Here is an 18,759-nt window from a genome sequence, read left to right on the forward strand (position 1 = left end):
AGGATTTATTTTCATGACTATGAAAATAACACTTACTAACCCTTGAGGTTTTTTCCTAAAAAATTAGGAGGTATTAAGATGTTCATAAAAAATTGTTGTATTTATTTTAGTTGACTTACTTTAAAGTAATAAGAATAACTAAAACATGTTTAGTGTAAAATATTAAATTCAGAGTCATTCTTTTTCATGACTATGAAAATAACATTTACTAACCCTTAGGTTTTTTCCTAAAAAATTAGGAGGTGTTAAGATGTTCATGAAAATTTGTTTTAGTAGTATACTTGAAATAATGAGATTTACCTAAAAGTCTTGACTTTATAAACTTAAAGTGTTATAAAGTCTTAGATGGTAAAATGATTTTAAAATGTTGAATCTTAGTTAAGTGAACTTACTTTAAAATGGTAAGATTTACTTAAAAAGTATTGATTTAAAAGCATTGATTTTGTTTAAATTGACTAACTTTAAAAATGATAAGTCTAGCTTAATGATCTTATTTTAAAAGGTTAGTTTTAGTAAAAATGTTTTACTTACAAAAAATAAGTTTTATGAACTATCGGAAAAATGTAATGAAGTGAGAATATATGTCCATAAAGGTTCTGTCAAAGGAAAGACTTCGTATTTCAGGGTGTCTTTATGACCCACCTCTCTTTCGTGGGAACTAGCTTAGTGTATATCCACAGATTACGATATAATTCTGGTATAAGTTTTATTTAAAATCTTATTTTAAAAAATGTTATTTGATTGTAAGACTTTCAATGACAAATGATGATTCAAAGATATTCAACCTTGAATCGGATGGACGAAAGCAATTAAAATCATTTTAAATTCGAGTTTTATCTTCATGTAAAAAGTTATTTCATAAATATAATAATTATTGCCAGTTAACTAATTAACGTTATTTTTGTGTAATGCAGAGTTTGAGAGGAGATCAGATCAAGTAAGCTCACCTGCAAATAGAGAACCTAGCGACCCGATACACTCAGGTGAGGGAGAAGACATCGTGACACAGTAGTGTCCAAATATGCATCAGGACCTCCAAACTCCCTCACAAATTTGGAGTTGCCTTGGGAATTAAGAAAGCTTGTACTTAATCAATTTTTTGTTTGTTTGGATTAAGTACAACAATATTTCTTATACCGATTTATGTTATGTTTATGTAGGCAAATACCATTTTCACTCTTGAATTATAATATTTGAATGATTATTATGGGAATGATAATTGTTAAATTCAAGGCTTAAAAACACGTGATATAAATGAGAAATATTTTCCTTGAGAAAAGTAATTAAAATGATATTCAGGCTCTTCTCACTTGAGCGAGACAGCTCTCGCTTGAGCGAGAAGTGTCTAGAGAAAACAAGTGTTTTAGCTCGGGGCGAGACAACTTTCTCTTGAGATAAAATAGGCACCAAGAGAAGTGATTGTTTTCTCGCTTAAGCAAGACAGCTCTCGCTTAAGCCATAAATGCCTCAAAAATGGATGTGCCCTAGCTTGAACGAGACAGCTCTCGCATGAGCGAGAGGGTTCCATACAGACATGACTTCTTTTTAAGTCGTCTGAACGGTAACACTCATATATACGAGAGCCTAATGACATGTTTGCCCTCAAGAATTTGTAAAGGTAAATAACTATATGAAATTCTTGAAAGTAATACAATTAAGGAATTTCTTTGTTAAAGGCAAGGCCCGAGTGTGTGATATTATGCCCATGCAGCGAGATTGTTTGACTGTAAGAGGCTTGGATAGAGGAGTCCTCCAGGATGATTCAGTGATGGTTTGCAGTGGTGTTGAGAAGTATTATGTTGTGCCCATGCAACGAGATCGTCTGACCGTAAGAGACTTGGCAAAAAAAATTAATAAATATTTTATCTTCAATGTATTAAAATTTTTATTTCCGCAAGGTTTGAAAATGTGACGTCTTGAAAATGGAATAAATTAAAAGTGAAAATGATTTGTAAGTTATAGGTTACATAAAAGAAAAGAAAAAGGAAAGAAAATTTTACCCATTTTTCTAAGAAATTAAATATATTAAATATGAAATAATTTTCAAGCATCACAACGTCGTTTTTGGCAAAAAAATCCATGGTAATTTCGGATCTATAAGCTCTGATATCATGTTTGTTTTTGTAGAATTAGAGGAGAAAAAGAAGTAGTGAGAACGGTGGAGAAGAAGAAGTCATGTGTTGAGAGAGAGAAAAGGAAAAGAAAAAAAGGTGGAGAAAGAGAAAGAATAATATGTTTTGCTTTATTAGCTTTCATAATTAATTCTTACAAAAGGAGCATGTGCTCTTTACTTACAGCAAACCAGAAATCTAACTATTAATGAATCATAAGGACGTGTCAAGATACATTAAAAAGAAAAAAGAAGGCTAGATATATTTTAAGTGAAACAATTACAAAATCAGTTAAAATTGAAATACACTAATAAATATCAAGCAACCTATTCAAAACTTACAAAGAAAAGAGTTGCACACATCCTACCATGGTTATGCTGAAATTTATTTTCACACTCATTGTTGGAGTTCTCCTTATATCTCATGGTAAGTAAACAAATAACAAAACAAAACTTTAATCTTGAATAATTATTTTCTGTTTCAATATTTGATACATTTTTATTTCTAACTTTTGTTGATCATATGATATATACATGCAGTATATGGATTTGTGCCAATTGGTGGAAAGGAAGTTTGTATAGGAACATGCATAGATCATCCTAATTGTGATAAAGAATGCAAAGCTATGCACTATTTCACAGGATTATGTATCCCTACTGCTCCACCTAAACCCAATAAGTGTTGTTGTATAAAAACACAATATACTTCAATTTTATAGGTTTTTATTCCTTTACAAACTATATCTCATGAAGATGTAAGCTTTACTATGATAAATAAAATTGTTATATGGAATTCATGAGTGATTTATTTTGTTCATAAACAATTGCTTTTGCTTTTTTTTCAAATTTGTAGAATACTCTTACAAGACTTTAAATTTCAATATGAAAATAGCTACAAATGATTGATCTATGTACAAAAAAATGAGTAAAATATACAAAACTAAATATCAATTAAATTATAATATTTACACTTTATAAAGTATATTATGTTAATTTCTTGGATGAACATTTGAAAAACTTTTACGTCTTCCTCTCTAATTTACTAATATTTTCATTGAAAACAAATTATAACTTAGTTTGTTTATATTATTAATATTTGGGATATACAATAGAATTAAGTAATTGCTTCTTACAAATTTCATAAAAAATAATAATAATAATTTTTTAATAATTGGTATTGTGATTGTATTTGAAAGTGGATCTATTTTTTTTATAAAATTTAAATTTATTAATTGTCATTCTCGTGAATACAAATAAAAAATCATGTTTCTTAATTATTAGTGACCTTAAATTCGAAAATTAGTGACCTTAATCATTAATCTTTAGAAAAAATGTATATGTAGATCCTATTAGAGTTTCTACAATGTCACTATATTATTCATCATCAATCTCCAATCACTATAAACTCTTAAATAAAAGTAATACAAATGAATGATAAATAATTCATTGAATATATATAAATTTTTACACCATCAATGCATAGATATTGTACTTTAATCTTTATGAGAAAGGTTCCATTAATTGTTATTGGGAAAGTTTTTGTTTCAATAATATGAATATATTTTTTTTGGCAGAAGGGTGGTAGCACACCCAAACTATATTAAATGATGATTAGAAGGAATACAAAGACAAAAGAACCAACGAAAACACACAAACCAGTTAAAAGTTCTTAAACCTATAACTAGGCAAATCAGTCCTTTTCCTAGCAATTTCATGCACCAGAAAATCAGGAGTAGTATCCCACCAGGTATCAACCTTAGATAAAACTCCAAAAACCGCCAAAAATTTATCAGCATAAACATTCTCTTCCCTGAAAATATGGGATACCCGAAAGTTCATTTGTGTAATAATGCCACAACATTTTTTCCAATTGTTTGCAAGCTTCCAGGGGACCGAGTGCTTTCCATTGAACATGTCCACAACCAAAGAAAAATCACATTCAAACCAAATATAATTCCAACCTGTAAGCCAAATTTATTATTCTCACGGTTTTTATATGAGTATTCGTTTCATTTGAGTCTGTAATATATACACGAATAGTAATTCAATCATAATATTTTCAATTTATGAAACATATTATGTTTGTCGACATGAACATTGTAAGTTCCCGATTTTCAAATCTAGACTTGAGGCTTGATATAAATAAAACTTAACATGTCATATTTTAAAAAGTCAAATTGTGAGACAAATAAAGGCCCAAAGTTGAGACCCACAATCTGACTCACTCAACTCCATATTCATGCTCTAGATCATGTGAATCAAAACAAAAGATGCAAAATCATATATATATATAAACTCATTTATCATTTATTTGTATTACTTATATTTAAAATTCAATAATAATTAAATATGAATGATAAATAATATAATAATAAATGTAAATATTTGGTGTATTAATTAATGTTATTAATAATATATCAATCATCAAATAGGTCAGGATACTGGTATAATGTATAGCAATTCAAACGGTAGCTCACCAATTAAACTGCATACCAGTGAATTTAAATATACATATATAATATATTAACATTAATGTTGAAAAATCAATAAAAGTCTAATAATTTTTTATTTTCATTAAACATTTAATTTTAAATAATTATTAACTCATATGACTCGTACAATTCAATTGAAAGCAAGCAGTATGACTAATTTCGACCAGTTTTCAGCAATTTTTGACAGTATGATTACATGACTGACATAACTATTGTTCCGTACAGTCTTTTGACTGATTTACTAGTTGAACCGGCCAACACGAATTGGTGTTTATAACAGTACTATAAATCTTTGTCAAATTTTATTTCTACTTGAGATCAATCATAACTTTATTGGAATCTCCTTAATTTGTCGAAGTAAGATCTTCCTCATTAATGAAAAGACAAATACTATAAAAACAAATAAAAAAGTAATAAGATAAAGACATTTATATCCCTTTATATATAATGAAATATCACATCTATCATTAAAAATACATCGAATTAAAAACAAATATTTGTCTCTCCCTTACAAAATCTCAATTTTTTCAGCAACTTGTATCACAAATCCAATAAGAGAAAAAGACTTACATTCTCTCTTCCAGCTTTGAAGTCTAACAAAAAACTATTCAGCATAAGGAAAACACAACCAAACTACTTTACCATGTCCACACTATACATATTCTTAAGTTTACTATAACATGTTCTATCTATAGGGCCAAAATAAAAAATGCACTTGAGAGTAACCAAAGTCACATTAAGTCCCTAATAAACCAACACCTGAGAGTTCTATTTCATTGATTCATTTCTGTCTAGCAACTAAAATGCACTTGCCCAGACAATTATGGCCGGGAGGTTGGGATGTCAAATGGTCGGTGTTGGATTTGCATCGGCACCCAATGGTTGATCGGCACTGGCCGCTGGATGTTAAGGCCCAGTCGGTTGCAGTTAGCTAGAGCCGGAGCAGAGGGCATGGTGGCTGGTGATGAGGAGGATGTAGATGAGACGCCAACTCGCTGGCATGATGGGCACATCGTAAGAGTGGTAGGAGGGTTCATGTGCATGTAGAGGTGTGAGGATAACTTCAATGTCCTAAGCTCTTGCACTTCCTTTTGCAATCTCCTGTTCTCTTCAGATAGATGCTCACAGCATCTTTTCAAGTACTCACAATCCACTTCAGTTTGCTTCAACTTGGTCCTGCCGTAATCGAAACAAAAGCATTTACATCACTTTCTTTCTTCCATGGCATAGTTTAAGATGAAGTCAAACAACGCGCCCGATATAAGATGAAGTAACACCAAAAAATTAAAAACTCAGATTACATCGTTACTAGATTACTACATGTCTAAATGTTTGTGACATCGTTGTTGCTGCCGCACGCTCAATTGTCGTTTGTTTCATCAATATTGTTTGTATAACAATTGAGCTAAAGCAACAACATTGCTTATATTTTTCTGTTTCTATTTATGGACATTTATAACACAAATCCCGGTATAAATGGAATCATACAAAGGCTAGAAACGCTCGTGCGGTTGTTTTGTAGTATATATGTCACACATCTTCGGGCGTGTGCTCAAGCATATACATCAAATGTGCATGTGTGTGTGGGCATGTCACATAAATGAGAAACTCACCTTGCTCTTCTGTTCTGAAACCACACCTCCACTTGTCTAGGCCGCAGATTCAACTGATTTGCCAATGCTTGCTTTTGTTTCTACAAAAAAACAATATAATAACAATAATCACTGTTTTAAATTGAGGTCGCCATTACAATCGCGGTTGTAGTTAATGTGATTGCGGTCATTGTGGATTGTTGCAATGCGGTTGCGGCTGTTGCGGTGTGAATTATTTTGCGACTAAAAAAATATTTTTGATAGCGATGCAGTCTGGTGTAGCCCAAATGCAATCACTGCAACCATAATATTGCGGCCGAATCACATATTCGGTCCACAATTTCAAATACCGAGAATAATATAGACACAAATGATTAAGAGAAAAAGATGTATGAAGCGATAATATAAGAGTTTGTTATGCTATTAATGTCGCACCATCTATGATTTACTCTTGCATAAAAAAAGCAATAGAAACCAATACTGTGTATAAATTTCATATTGATAGTGCATATATATTAGATTAATATTAATGATAAAAAAGTTGTAACAATTTAAGTGCAAATCCTACATTGAATTAGAATGGTTTAAAAATAATACAATTTAAAAACATAATTTAAGAAGGAAAGAAAAAGACAACCTCAACATAAACAAATTAGAACTAGAATGAAATCCCAAATATGCCCTTACCATTCCATTGAATTACATAAATGCCACTACAACTCACCGGATTCAGAGTATTGTGCTCCTTGAATGTATCTTCTAGTACCAAGGCTTGTTCCTTTGACAACCTCAATTTCTTCTTCGAATTTTCGCCATCGCCATCACCATCACCACCATCATCATCGCTACCACCACGAGTACATGAGGCCCTCTCGGCGGCGTCGGTGTCGTCTCCATTAGCTTCCCTTTCAAGCCTCTTCCCGCTGACACTCGATACCGTGCTGTTCGGCGACGATACCCCATTCTCATCGTCGCCGGCAGACGCCACCGCCAATGACGGCGGCGGAGCTGCATTCACGGCTATTCCACGGAGGAACGAGGGCGGCTCGGAGGTTCGATCTGTCATGTGAGTGGCACGTGAGTTAGATAGTGGCAATTTGTGTAATTAATAATGACTGTTAAGGGTATTTCTGTCTAAAACAGATGCTTCAATTCAGAAACAAATGAATATTTTGTTCCTCATTGCATGATATATAATTTTATATCTCCGTTCTTCAAAGAAGAAAATTGATTTTTTTTTTTAAAAATGGTATTTTTCTTTGTGGCAAAAACAGAAACAAATTTGGTTGAATCTAGAATCCAAAAACTCGTTCAAACAAAAAATGAAACATTGAATGAAATGTAAAATACAAAACTTGTTGAAAAAAGAGAAATGGGTTTATCTTTTAACCCAAAAAATTAAAGTTTTTGCAAGTGAAAAAAACACACACAAACATTTGAATGAATCCATGAAATAAATTAACAAAAAAAAAAGAAAGAGAAAAGAGAGAGAGATTAAGGAGAATAACATACCAGGAAAATGAAACAAAGTATTAAAAGAAAGTCTTTGATTTTGAAGAGATTGATTTGGAGGGTTATGCATGAGATTCATAACCTTCAAAGGAGTTTGATTATTATTATTATTGTTATTATTATTTGCATTTTGAGCACATCCCAAACTTAAACTCAAATCCAAATCCAAACTCAAAGCATCATCTTTGTCACCCATTTATTGAAAAAGAAAGGAAATGAAAAATAGAATAGGGTGGTGAAGTTGTGGGGGTGTCACAAACTTTAGCTTTTTTGCAGAATAGTAAAAGGATGAAGGATAAATGAATGAACGAATGAGACTCTCTCTCTATGTAAATATATATATATGTATAGATAGATAGATAGATAAATATGAAAGAGATAGATAAGAAAAGAGATAGTGAATAGGTGTAGAGTTAATGATGACCTGTGTCAGTATACCAATTTCATTCAATCATCATATATAATATTACTATCTTCTTTCTTTGCCTTTCAACTCATGTCATCCACCGACGAGTTGGTTCAAGTGATACATGTTTGATTCTCTTTAAGTAAAGTCTTGGATTCGAGTCTTGTGGATGAAAAAATATTCACTAGGAGAGTTAGCCTCACGTACTTGTGGATATTCCCGACTCAGATAGGATTGCCTCCGGTGCGAGGATATATGTTGTAAACAAAAAAAACTCATGTCATCCAAAAATTTGTTGTTCCAAAATGTTTCAATCATTTTCGGTACTAATGATGTTGAAATAAAAACAGAAAAAATAATATATTTTAATTTTTTTAATTAATATTACATATTTTTATTGGTGCAGAATATGATTTGTGATATAATTTTGGACAACTGATTCTTATTCCTTTATGAATCAGAATCTTCTCCTCAACCTTCTCATGGTGGAAAGTAAGGGAAATGAATTTGAAATTTTTTAAAATTTTTTAACTTAAAATTAAAAATAAGTCTAAACCTTAAATATTTGTTTGTAGCATATTTATCAAGTATTGTGTCCAAGTAGGGTTTGAATCTCATCTTTACACACTTCTTTTGGTTTCATAAAAGTCCAAATCTGGTTACCTTTTTAACTATGGTTGAGTTATTACTACTTAACTTGTTGGTGCATGTTTTGGTTAGAAACTTGTGTGTAAGATAAAAATACGGTTAAAATGTTTATTATTAACTGATAATGCATTCGTTTAGTGGTATAAAGTTTTATTGAACTCGTAAGATTGAGAGTTTGATTTCTATGAACAATATTTATTGAGAGAAGTAATTATAAATCTCGATAAACATTAGTTCATTACCTAAAAAGTGAGAAAATACATTTGGCAGTAGCAAAAAATATTAATTGTGTTTGAAAACAATGCTTATTTATTTAGCTTAATGTTTGTGTTTGTTAGACATTGAATTTGGATAGGTTTAGTAAATGTTTCAAACACACTGCTTGAGTTTTATGAAGGAGAAAAAATGTATGTATTTGCGGTATAAAAAAATTATACAATATCAATATATTATTTTTTATTATTATTAACTCTTTAAAAAAATTAAAAATAAAATATGAATGATTTACTAACTGTATAAATATTTACACTGATAATATATAAATATTACACTCTTATTTAAGCTCTCAAGTTATTAGTAATTAAGACTACCAAAAATAAGTTAAAATATTATATTTGATACAAAAAATTAAGCATCTATAAAACTACTTATATTTAAAGATATATTATTCAATAAAAATGTATATGGACAATTGTAATAAATAATTTAAGTACAATTACAAAAAACAAAGTGGATATGTTAATATGATGACTGTTTTTATACAATCATGTTAGTTAATGATGAAAATCACTTATAAAAATTAGGGGTAAATTTTGCATAATATAAAAAAAGATATTAAAATTGCACTTTAAAAGTTTGGATAACAAATGCAATACTACCTTGGACAGCATCTATATAAGCTGGAATATAAGAATCATATATAAAAATAGGAATATAAAAGTTGCAACAATTAACAAAGATAAGAGACTAAAATTGCATTTTAGCCTAAAATCAAGCTTTTCTTTCCACAATTATCATCTTACTTTAAAGCATATTATTTTTATTTATTTTTTACTGAAACCAAATTTTTATTTAATTTGTATTAACTATATCAATAGATAAAAAATCGAAAAAAATTGGAAGATGTTTTTTTATTCAATTATGCCAAACTCATCCTTATTGTACTATATTTAATAAAATGAAATATTAGTGGATAAATTTTTTAATTTTCAAAATATTAATGTAAATAATCAAAGTAAATAATTATGTGGAAATTTCATTTTTATTTGTTTAAAGAAAAAATCTTTCATAGATCAACCTAATAAAGTGTGTTTATTCATCCAATCTAACATTTACCGATGTCCTTTACAGCTTTACTTAATTCTAGATTAGTTAGATTAGATTATTATTAAAAATAAAAAAATTAGAAGAAATAAGGATTATTTTTTATTATTCCACACTATCTCATTTCCTCTTTCTTTTGTCTTGCTTATGTTTCTCAATGACACATATTGGAAAACTGTATTAAACATTTAATTGTAGAAGATGATATTATTATATCAATGTGAGGATATTTTTTTTTACAAATTTTTAATTAGAAGATGTAAAGCATATATATAAAATTAGGAAGATGAATTTTGTACAAATAAAGAACCTCAAAAGTTTTGGATCTTATATGGGGATGATACGTTTAATATTATATAATCTAATGGAATGATTATAATTATTTATTATATATATAAAGTCAAATTTTGACATAACTATCCCCATAATTTTATTTTCCCATTTTGCTCTTAATATTTTTAATTTTTAAAGTAAAACTATATAATCTTAGATAACTATAATTAATACATCTCACTTTAAGTTGGATATTATAATAAATACAAAAATTATAATATGAAGCACATCTAATAAAAAATATTCTAATTCTCTATAATAAAAAATATAAATTTAATATTTAATATCATAAAATAAGAATGCGAGTTGGCAGATACAAAATGTTTGTCGACACGCTAGTAATTATATTTACAAAATGATTTAAGTTGGAAGATGAAAATTCCACACAACATAATAAGGAACTAAAGTTTCACATTTTAACATTGTATTTATTATTTGTAATAATTTATATAATATTATATTATAATTATAATTCATTTGTGTTGAGGAAGAAAAGTAGAAAAGCGTCATTTTCGCTGGTTGACTATTGTGTTTCACGCGCTATGCAGATGAACGCGCCAGGAATGTTAACCTAATAATGGCTTTTCAAGTACTCAACAAAAAACCATCTCATCTAGATTCTCTGAGTACTGGAATATAAGGGGAAGAACTCGGGTCCTTAAATTTGAATTCTTAAATTTTTTAATAGGATCCTAGCTCAAATTTTCTATAATATGATGAATAGACATTAATTTAATTTCTTGAGGTAAATGAAGATTTAAAAAATTATAAAATAAATGATTAGAAAAATTTATATAATAATAATTTGTTAATAAATATAATATATGATAAATATTATGGTGTGATTTAATTCATATATTAGGGACACCTATTAAGACTAAAATTTGATTATTGTTATTGTTTTGTTTATATCAGTTTTCAAATGTTTTTAGTTAAAGTAAATGAATTTGTAATTTAATTAGAAGTGTCTTGGAATTATGGGTGAGCAGTAACTGATCTTATCGCTCACTAAATATTTCTCGATCATGATCGACCCGAATAGAGTCGGGTTTCATCAGATCTAGACCAAGTTTAAATTCAAAAATTAGACTTAGACAATATTTAAGGTCAGGTAGACACCAAGCATGATCCAGCTCAACTTGTCACGTGGTTATTTACTCATCATATTTGTATGCGTATCTATTTAATTGTATACCGAGTAATAACATTTTTTGGTCGAATGTATCATTGATTCTCAAATTTTTTATCATATATACATGATTAACAATATGTGTATATATATATCATTTTATATGTCAAATTACATATTAATAATAATAATAAGTAATATTGAAAATTTTCTATCTAAAATGATTATGCATTATATTTAATCGGGTCTAGGTCGAGTCGAGTTTAAAGTTGACCCAAACAATATTTAGGGTCGGGTTAGCTTCAGCTCTAGGCTGTATCTTGGTTCAAAAAAATGACCCAACCAACATTCAGGATCGAGTAACGGACAAACCTTAATATGTCTCATTCCGACCCATGCTCACCCCTACTTGGAATGAGGAACACTAAAATGATATATTGATGACAATGAGTCTAGATGTATCAAAGTAATGCATTACCTGGATCCACCCAATTGTTCCATTTTTGGAATCAGACACATTCCAAACCCTTGTTGATACCTGATGAGTCTACTACCAGTGGGTCTTTGAGTACCTAATAGATTCGCGAGTACTCACAAATTCAAAAATATTAAAAATAATTGTGAGTAATTTATGCAATTATGTGTTTCTTTCTTACAATCATATATTTTGTTTAGGCAATCAATAAGAGAAAAAAAAGCATAAAACATAATTTAAAGTTTTAAATATAATTTAAATTGATTATTAAGCATAACTCATTATACTCGAACAAACATAAAAAGACAACTTCAATATTAGGATAGAAATTTGTTTAGTAACTCTTTAATCAACATAACATTATATTATACATATGAATTAACAACATAACATCATTGTTTAACAACATAACTTCACATCATTGCTTAACAACATAATATCATTGTTTAACAACATAACAATCATATTTATGAATTAATATGAAATTATAATTATGAATTCACAATATAACATTACAATTATGATTAATATGATATTACAATTATATTACTATATATAGATTTATGAAGGAATAGCAAATTCGTGTACCCACTATATGTGGTATCTCATTACCCAGACTCAGACTCCTCCAATAATAAATCTCAAAATCTAGAATATCAATTACCTAAGAATCTAAAATTACTAATCTGAACTTTACCCGTTGCAGATATTATTCATGTTTATGTATGGGTCTTGTGTCTATTGCCATCCATAGAATGATACATAGCTTATATGTTAACAATTTTACAACTAACTTTTCTGTATATATTTTTGGCGTTGAAAATGATTAATTACTTTTAAATTTGTAAGATATTAAATACATCGTCTTGTAGTATTATTTTCTATTTTTAAAATCTCAAACAATATTTTTTAGGACACTTGTTAGTATTCCCTAATTCATTTATGTTTTATTTGACCGAAGAGAAGAAAAAGAGAGATACAGAAGATAATTTTTTCTTGTTTGGTTACTATGAGAAAAAGAGAAAAAGAGTAGTTAAAGTAGTATTAAGTTCACTTAACTTTCATTTGGTTAAATAAAAAGTGAAAAGAGAAAGTCAACTTATTTTTAAAATTAATATTTCACCCTTAAGATTATTATTAAATCTATAATATATATCTAGTTCTCATAGTTATTTTAAAAGGGGATTAGCAGTTAGATGGTGTAACTTTATTATGTCACATTTTATCCTTATTAAAAAATTATATCTTCACATTACTTCATATTCTTATCATCTCTTAAATAAAATAAATCATTATCACTAATATAATAATTGTACATGTTTGTTTAAATTTTAGCTTTACTAAAAATTATATTTATATTATTCTTATAATCCCTCAAAATTACATATATCATTATCACTAACAATAAATTTTGTATATTTTACTTTTAAAATTTTAATTTATATGTATATAATTTTCAGTAATAAACTATACAATAAATTTAGTTAACTAGTTTAATGACACATATTTCTTTATATGTCACTTCTTATTAATTCAGGTAAGTCCGGTCAGTCGAATTAATAATTTGACCGGCCCAAGTTGCTTACCCAATTGATCATGCACTAATATTAATATAAATTGGTTTGACTCAATTAATTTAAGGCGTGTAAACATAAAACACGTCTTGATCAGTTCATTCGTTTAGTTCAGTTGATTCAATGATATTTTAAAACACCATAATAATATCATTTTGAGAGGGAAAATATAGTGTTTTGATTTTAGTTTTAGTTTTTCTTGTGATTATTACAGTTGTATTTGTTTTTTTTTGTTATTAACAAAATGTTAGTTTTTAGTTTATTTTTAAACTTATTTGTGTATTTTCGTTGTGATTAAAATATGAAAATTGATGATATTTTTAAGTTAGTTGTGACATTTTATTCTAATAAAATATTACTTATTAATTGTTTAATTAGGTTTATGTAATTGTAATTCTGGAGAAGATAATTATATTATATAATATTAACTCAGATTATGAACTAGTCCAATCTGTAAGTGATGATGAGTCCAGATTTAATATTAGCAAAAATTGTTCACTTTAAACTAATAAGGTTTTGCTAAATTTTTAAGATGATCAAAATGTTAAGCATTTGATTCCTCTGAGTGACTCTTATTTGAAGGGATAGCCACACACCCTGAAAAAGAGTCATTACCCAAAAGGGTAAAAATATCCTTAATAATACTAAAAAACTCACTTTAAAATTTACTTCAACTTAATATTCAATAACTTTAATTTTTTTTAACTAATTAGAGAGAGTGACATCAATAATACACATGGATTTTATCAATGGACTTTATCAATGGATTTTATCTCTTTGAAGAAGGATTTTGACTTAGAATTTATTAGAACTTTCACATAGGGAGAAACACATCTTGGGTCCTAAAAATTCTATTATTCTATGTGTTACTCATTTATGATTAATTGAAAAAATAGTTAAGTTAAAATTTCAATAATTAAGTATTTTTCTGACAAATCACAAATGATGATATAGAGTGACACATTTTTACAACAAAAGATGTCATCTCCATATTGGATACCATATCAAGCTTAATGTGATATTAAGTCATGAGACTCTCCCACCTAATTGACTAGTCTTTTGGGTTGAGTTCTTCTCGTGTGTTTAAGTTTCTAACAATTGATGTCTTTGTTGAGAGTTGCGTCATGAGAAGAACTATCTATAAGATAAATTAATATATATTATCGAATATAGATAAGTGAATAGCCAATGTTAGGAGTTTCATATTGGACGTCGACCTCTTAAAGATGACAATATTAAAAGTCTCATATTAAATATTATACCGAACTCAATATTATACTTAAGTCATAAAAGTACACCACCTAATAGTATTAACCATTTGAGTTGGACTCTTCTCGCTTAAGTCGAACCAAGATCCTCTGTCCCAAAAGTTTTATGTCCCTATGTCTCAAGTCAATCAAATCCCACCAAATTACATAAAATGTTATTTCATATATTTTTTAATTTTCTTTTTAAGTACATATCAAATTTCTATTGGATTGAGACACAATGGGACACCAAAAAGTGGGACCGCTGATCTCCATTCGCTTAAGTCATAACATTTTTTTATGGGACATGGTTTCATTAAAACTTCACTTGTATACCACTGTGTTTCTTAATTTCTTAACCAACGTTCTCTATTTAATTAATGGGTTCATTTGTTTCAAATATTTGCGTTTAAGTTTTTAATGGTTTCTTGTGTTTCCAAGGATACCACCTTTCAAATTTATTAATTCAATTATACTTCAAAATTTAATTTACTATATTCTACACTAAGTTAAGCACTTTCTTAAAAGGTGGTAAAATCTAATGTTAATATTTTAAAAAGAATGTATGCACAAACAATATACGATTATATTGTTTATATGTTATTTAACATTCATATTTAATTATTATTGATGTAAATGAATTATAAATGATATTAGTTACTATATATATTTACACTAATCGTAAATAGTTATTACATTCTATCTTAAATGAGTTTAGTTTTTATATAAGAATTTTGCTTATATGATAAGTAAGGATAGTAGTGCGTCTGGATGGACCCGAGTAGTGTATTACCTGGACCCGCTATGTTGCTTCATTTTTGGACTCAGATTTCAACCAGGCTTGTGCTAATACTCACTAAGTCTGTTGCATACAGGGCCTTGAGTACCCAGCAGATCTGCGGATTTTTCACAAATTCAAAAACATTAAAAATTATCACGAAAAACTTATGTAATTGTGTATTTGATTCTTACAATCTTATATCAAAAGAAAAATATTGTAAAATATATTTAAAGTTTTATACACATTTTAAATTGACTATTTTAAATTATGATGTAAAATTGATTTAGGAAGAATTATTCAATCAACAAAATATTGGATTATACATATCATTTAACAATATAACAATCAAATTTATGAATTAACAATATAACATTATGGATTAACAATATATACGAAGGAATAATAGGTTTGGGTACTCATGGGTCTGAGTACCTCATTGCCCAAACCTAGACTCATCCAACAATGAATCTTAAAATTTCAGATTTCAATTACTCACAAGTCCAAAAATATGAACTAGACTCAACTAGTTGTAAATATCTTTTACCGGTATCCACGAGTCTGGATACTCATTATTATCCCTAATGGTTAGTGTATCTTTTAATAATTATATGAAAAACTCTTAAATAGAAATAATATATGTCATTTTATAAAAATATTTCATTATTTGTGCTGGAAGATTAAATTCTTTTAAAATTACATGTATAGTATAATATTATGTTACTTTTATTTAATTAGTGTGGATTTGGGTGGGGCAACAAGGTTAAAATATCCAATTCGCTAACTCGAGTTGATTGAATTACTTTAAAAATAACTTTGGTCATGTTAACTCATTTTTATAATAGGTCAAAAAGAGTAAACTGATTTAAATTACTAGAATTGACTAATTAATGGGTTCAAATCATTAAATTGTGATTTTTTAAAAGTAATATTTAAAAATGAACAAATTTTAGAGAGTTATGATCTTTGAAGAAAATTTTGATTTCTTGCCGAATCGGAGCCCCTCCCCCAACAAAAAAAAATAATATTCAATATGCAAGGAAAATTAAGAGATGCATAAATATAGAAATATTTTTATAAACTGTGGGTAACTGATTTCTGGGACATTAAAAAGTTGTTGAATGATTTTTCTCTTACTTTTTAAGAAACAAGATAAAAATTAATTAAGAGGTAGAGAAATATTGTAAATACCATGTCAAATTATGTATGCAATTAACTTAATTTTTCCACTTTAGATCTTTATCTACTGCATTCGGATTGAGGGTTCAAACAATAGGATATTTTCATTTTTGAGGTGCAGTATTTTTCTATGAACCGTATGAAAAAATATTTAAGTTTGACTCCAACCTTGAGGGCATTAGATATATGTTCCTTTATATTTTTTAACTCATATATTATATAATCTTGAAATACCCAATAATATTTTTATTTTTATAAAAAAACAAGATATTGGTCCAGTAGTATAAAACCCTGCTAGATTTGTAAGAAAAACAAAAGGTGGAGAATTTGATTTCCGTGAGAAACACTTGTTAGGATGATAATCATATATCTCAAAAATGATTAGTTCCTTACCAAAAAGATGAAATGATATATATTTTGTTTTGTTAATTGAGTTTATATTTTCATTCTATACTTAAGAAACTAGTCGTTAATGAGATGGTAGATGCTCCTCTTAACATATATTCTTATTGATCAAATATTGACTTCTAATGATATTATATTATTTATAAGAATCTAATTAAGTCTTACAACATTAAACAAACTTCTTGATGATGATATGATTTATTAATAGAAGTTAAACAATCTTCCCCAATTATTATATTTAATGGTGTATACTTTAGCTTTTAATGTAAAATTTAAAGTTTGCTTATGAATTAAGTTTTGGAGTAAAAATAAAAATTGTTATTTTTCCTTATTTCTCATCCACAACCCAACTCAAAAACGAATCTTAAATAATCTAACTCACCATTTTAATGAATCTTCCTAACTTCGAAATCACCATGCAATGTAGAATGTTGGCCATACATCTTAAATAATCTTAAACTTATCTAATTGTGCAATGTAACAGTTTTTAAAATTTGAAAGTCAATGATAGACAATTTTAATATAGTATAATAAATATACAGTGACAATGTAAAAATTTATATATAGTTAGTATATTATTTATCTTTATTTGAATTAATTTTTTCGAAAAGTCTATGATAATTAAAAATAAATAGTGAATAATATAATAATAATGTAAAAACTCTTACACTGTCAGTATATACACTTTTTCTGATTTTAATATATGGTGATATGATATTTATTTGAATCAATATTTAAATTTATGTATTATAATTACATTTGCTCACAATTAGAAAATGGGAAAACAATGTTATAAGTTTAGACATGTGTCATATTTAATCATTTTATACCAAAATATTTATGAAAATTAAATAAAAATAGAATATATGTTATATTTTTAGTGGTCAGATAAAATAACTTATTTCCTTATAGGAATAAAATACTTTATTCTCTTAATAAAAATTATCAATTATTTTGTCAGTTTTAACCTCTCACAAAGAAATTAATACTAACATAACATGTCTAAAATGCCAATATTTTGAAATAGAAATATGAGATGGATTTTGTGCTCCAAGAAAATCATTAATTTTTTATGCATCATAAAGTATTTGCATTTATAATTTTATATAGATGGGTAATTTTACATGTCTTCTTTTTTTATGAAAAATCTATTAGTTTTCTCTTCATCCAAATATGTAAATGAAATATACTTTCTTCTGTCGATTCTTTAACATCTTTATTTTCTTTTATATTATTTTATTTCCTTTTATTTATCTTCTTGCAAACAATGTACGAATGTTTCTTGTGGCCCTCATTCCATCAACATTCTATCACTCTTTTTTTGTACCAGTAAAAGTATTCTCTCACATTTTTTGAGTAAGGAATTAATCACTTTCAAAGTTCATGACTGTCACTCTCAACAAGTATCGTTCTCATTAGACATTGAAGATTCAATAGAGTCGTACACTACTAAACCAACGTCTGATTGGTTTTTGCATAATCTATATTAATTTAGACATTAAATAAAATAAATAATTAAGATTATTGCACTCAATTAATAAATATATGTTATAATT

At 27.7% G+C, this 18,759-nt stretch overlaps 2 protein-coding genes and 1 long non-coding RNA gene across 3 annotated transcripts in view; 1 reads left to right on the forward strand and 2 right to left on the reverse strand.

The window, feature by feature from the left end:
• Positions 1,295-18,759, reverse strand: part of LOC109325206 (cellulose synthase-like protein G1) — a 28,561-nt gene continuing 11,096 nt past the window's right edge. Inside the window, exons 9-10 of the mRNA XM_019557408.1 lie at positions 8,016-8,025; positions 1,295-1,305 (exon numbers count right to left, since the gene is read on the reverse strand). The gene's annotated coding sequence lies outside the window, so the exon portion shown is untranslated. The remainder of the gene's footprint in view (positions 1,306-8,015; positions 8,026-18,759) is intronic.
• Positions 2,429-2,903, forward strand: LOC109325222. Its single transcript, XR_002105101.1, has 2 exons — positions 2,429-2,537; positions 2,651-2,903. It is a non-coding gene; the product is annotated as an uncharacterized LOC109325222 (long non-coding RNA).
• Positions 5,100-7,937, reverse strand: LOC109325214 (homeobox-leucine zipper protein HAT3-like). Its single transcript, XM_019557420.1, has 4 exons — positions 7,707-7,937; positions 6,919-7,253; positions 6,216-6,295; positions 5,100-5,778 (listed from the first exon to the last, which is right to left on the reverse strand). The coding sequence occupies exons 1-4, from the start codon at positions 7,900-7,902 to the stop codon at positions 5,424-5,426; spliced, it is 966 nt and encodes a 321-aa protein (XP_019412965.1). The 5' UTR covers positions 7,903-7,937; the 3' UTR covers positions 5,100-5,423.

This window comes from Lupinus angustifolius, chromosome LG01 (genome assembly GCF_001865875.1).
Source record: "Lupinus angustifolius cultivar Tanjil chromosome LG01, LupAngTanjil_v1.0, whole genome shotgun sequence".
NCBI classification, from domain to species: Eukaryota; Viridiplantae; Streptophyta; class Magnoliopsida; order Fabales; family Fabaceae; genus Lupinus; species Lupinus angustifolius.

What these genes read in the sequence shown, in the direction of transcription:
- LOC109325214 (XM_019557420.1), bottom strand. Translation starts at nt 7,902, where the DNA reads ATGGGTGACAAAGATGATGCTTTGAGTTTGGATTTGGATTTGAGTTTA. An exon ending in AGCACAATACTCTGAATCCG is followed by an intron (nt 6,296 to 6,918) that starts GTGAGTTGTAGT and finishes GTTTTTTTGTAG; the next exon opens with AAACAAAAGCAAGCATTGGC. An exon ending in TTTCAGAACAGAAGAGCAAG is followed by an intron (nt 5,779 to 6,215) that starts GTGAGTTTCTCA and finishes CGATTACGGCAG; the next exon opens with GACCAAGTTGAAGCAAACTG.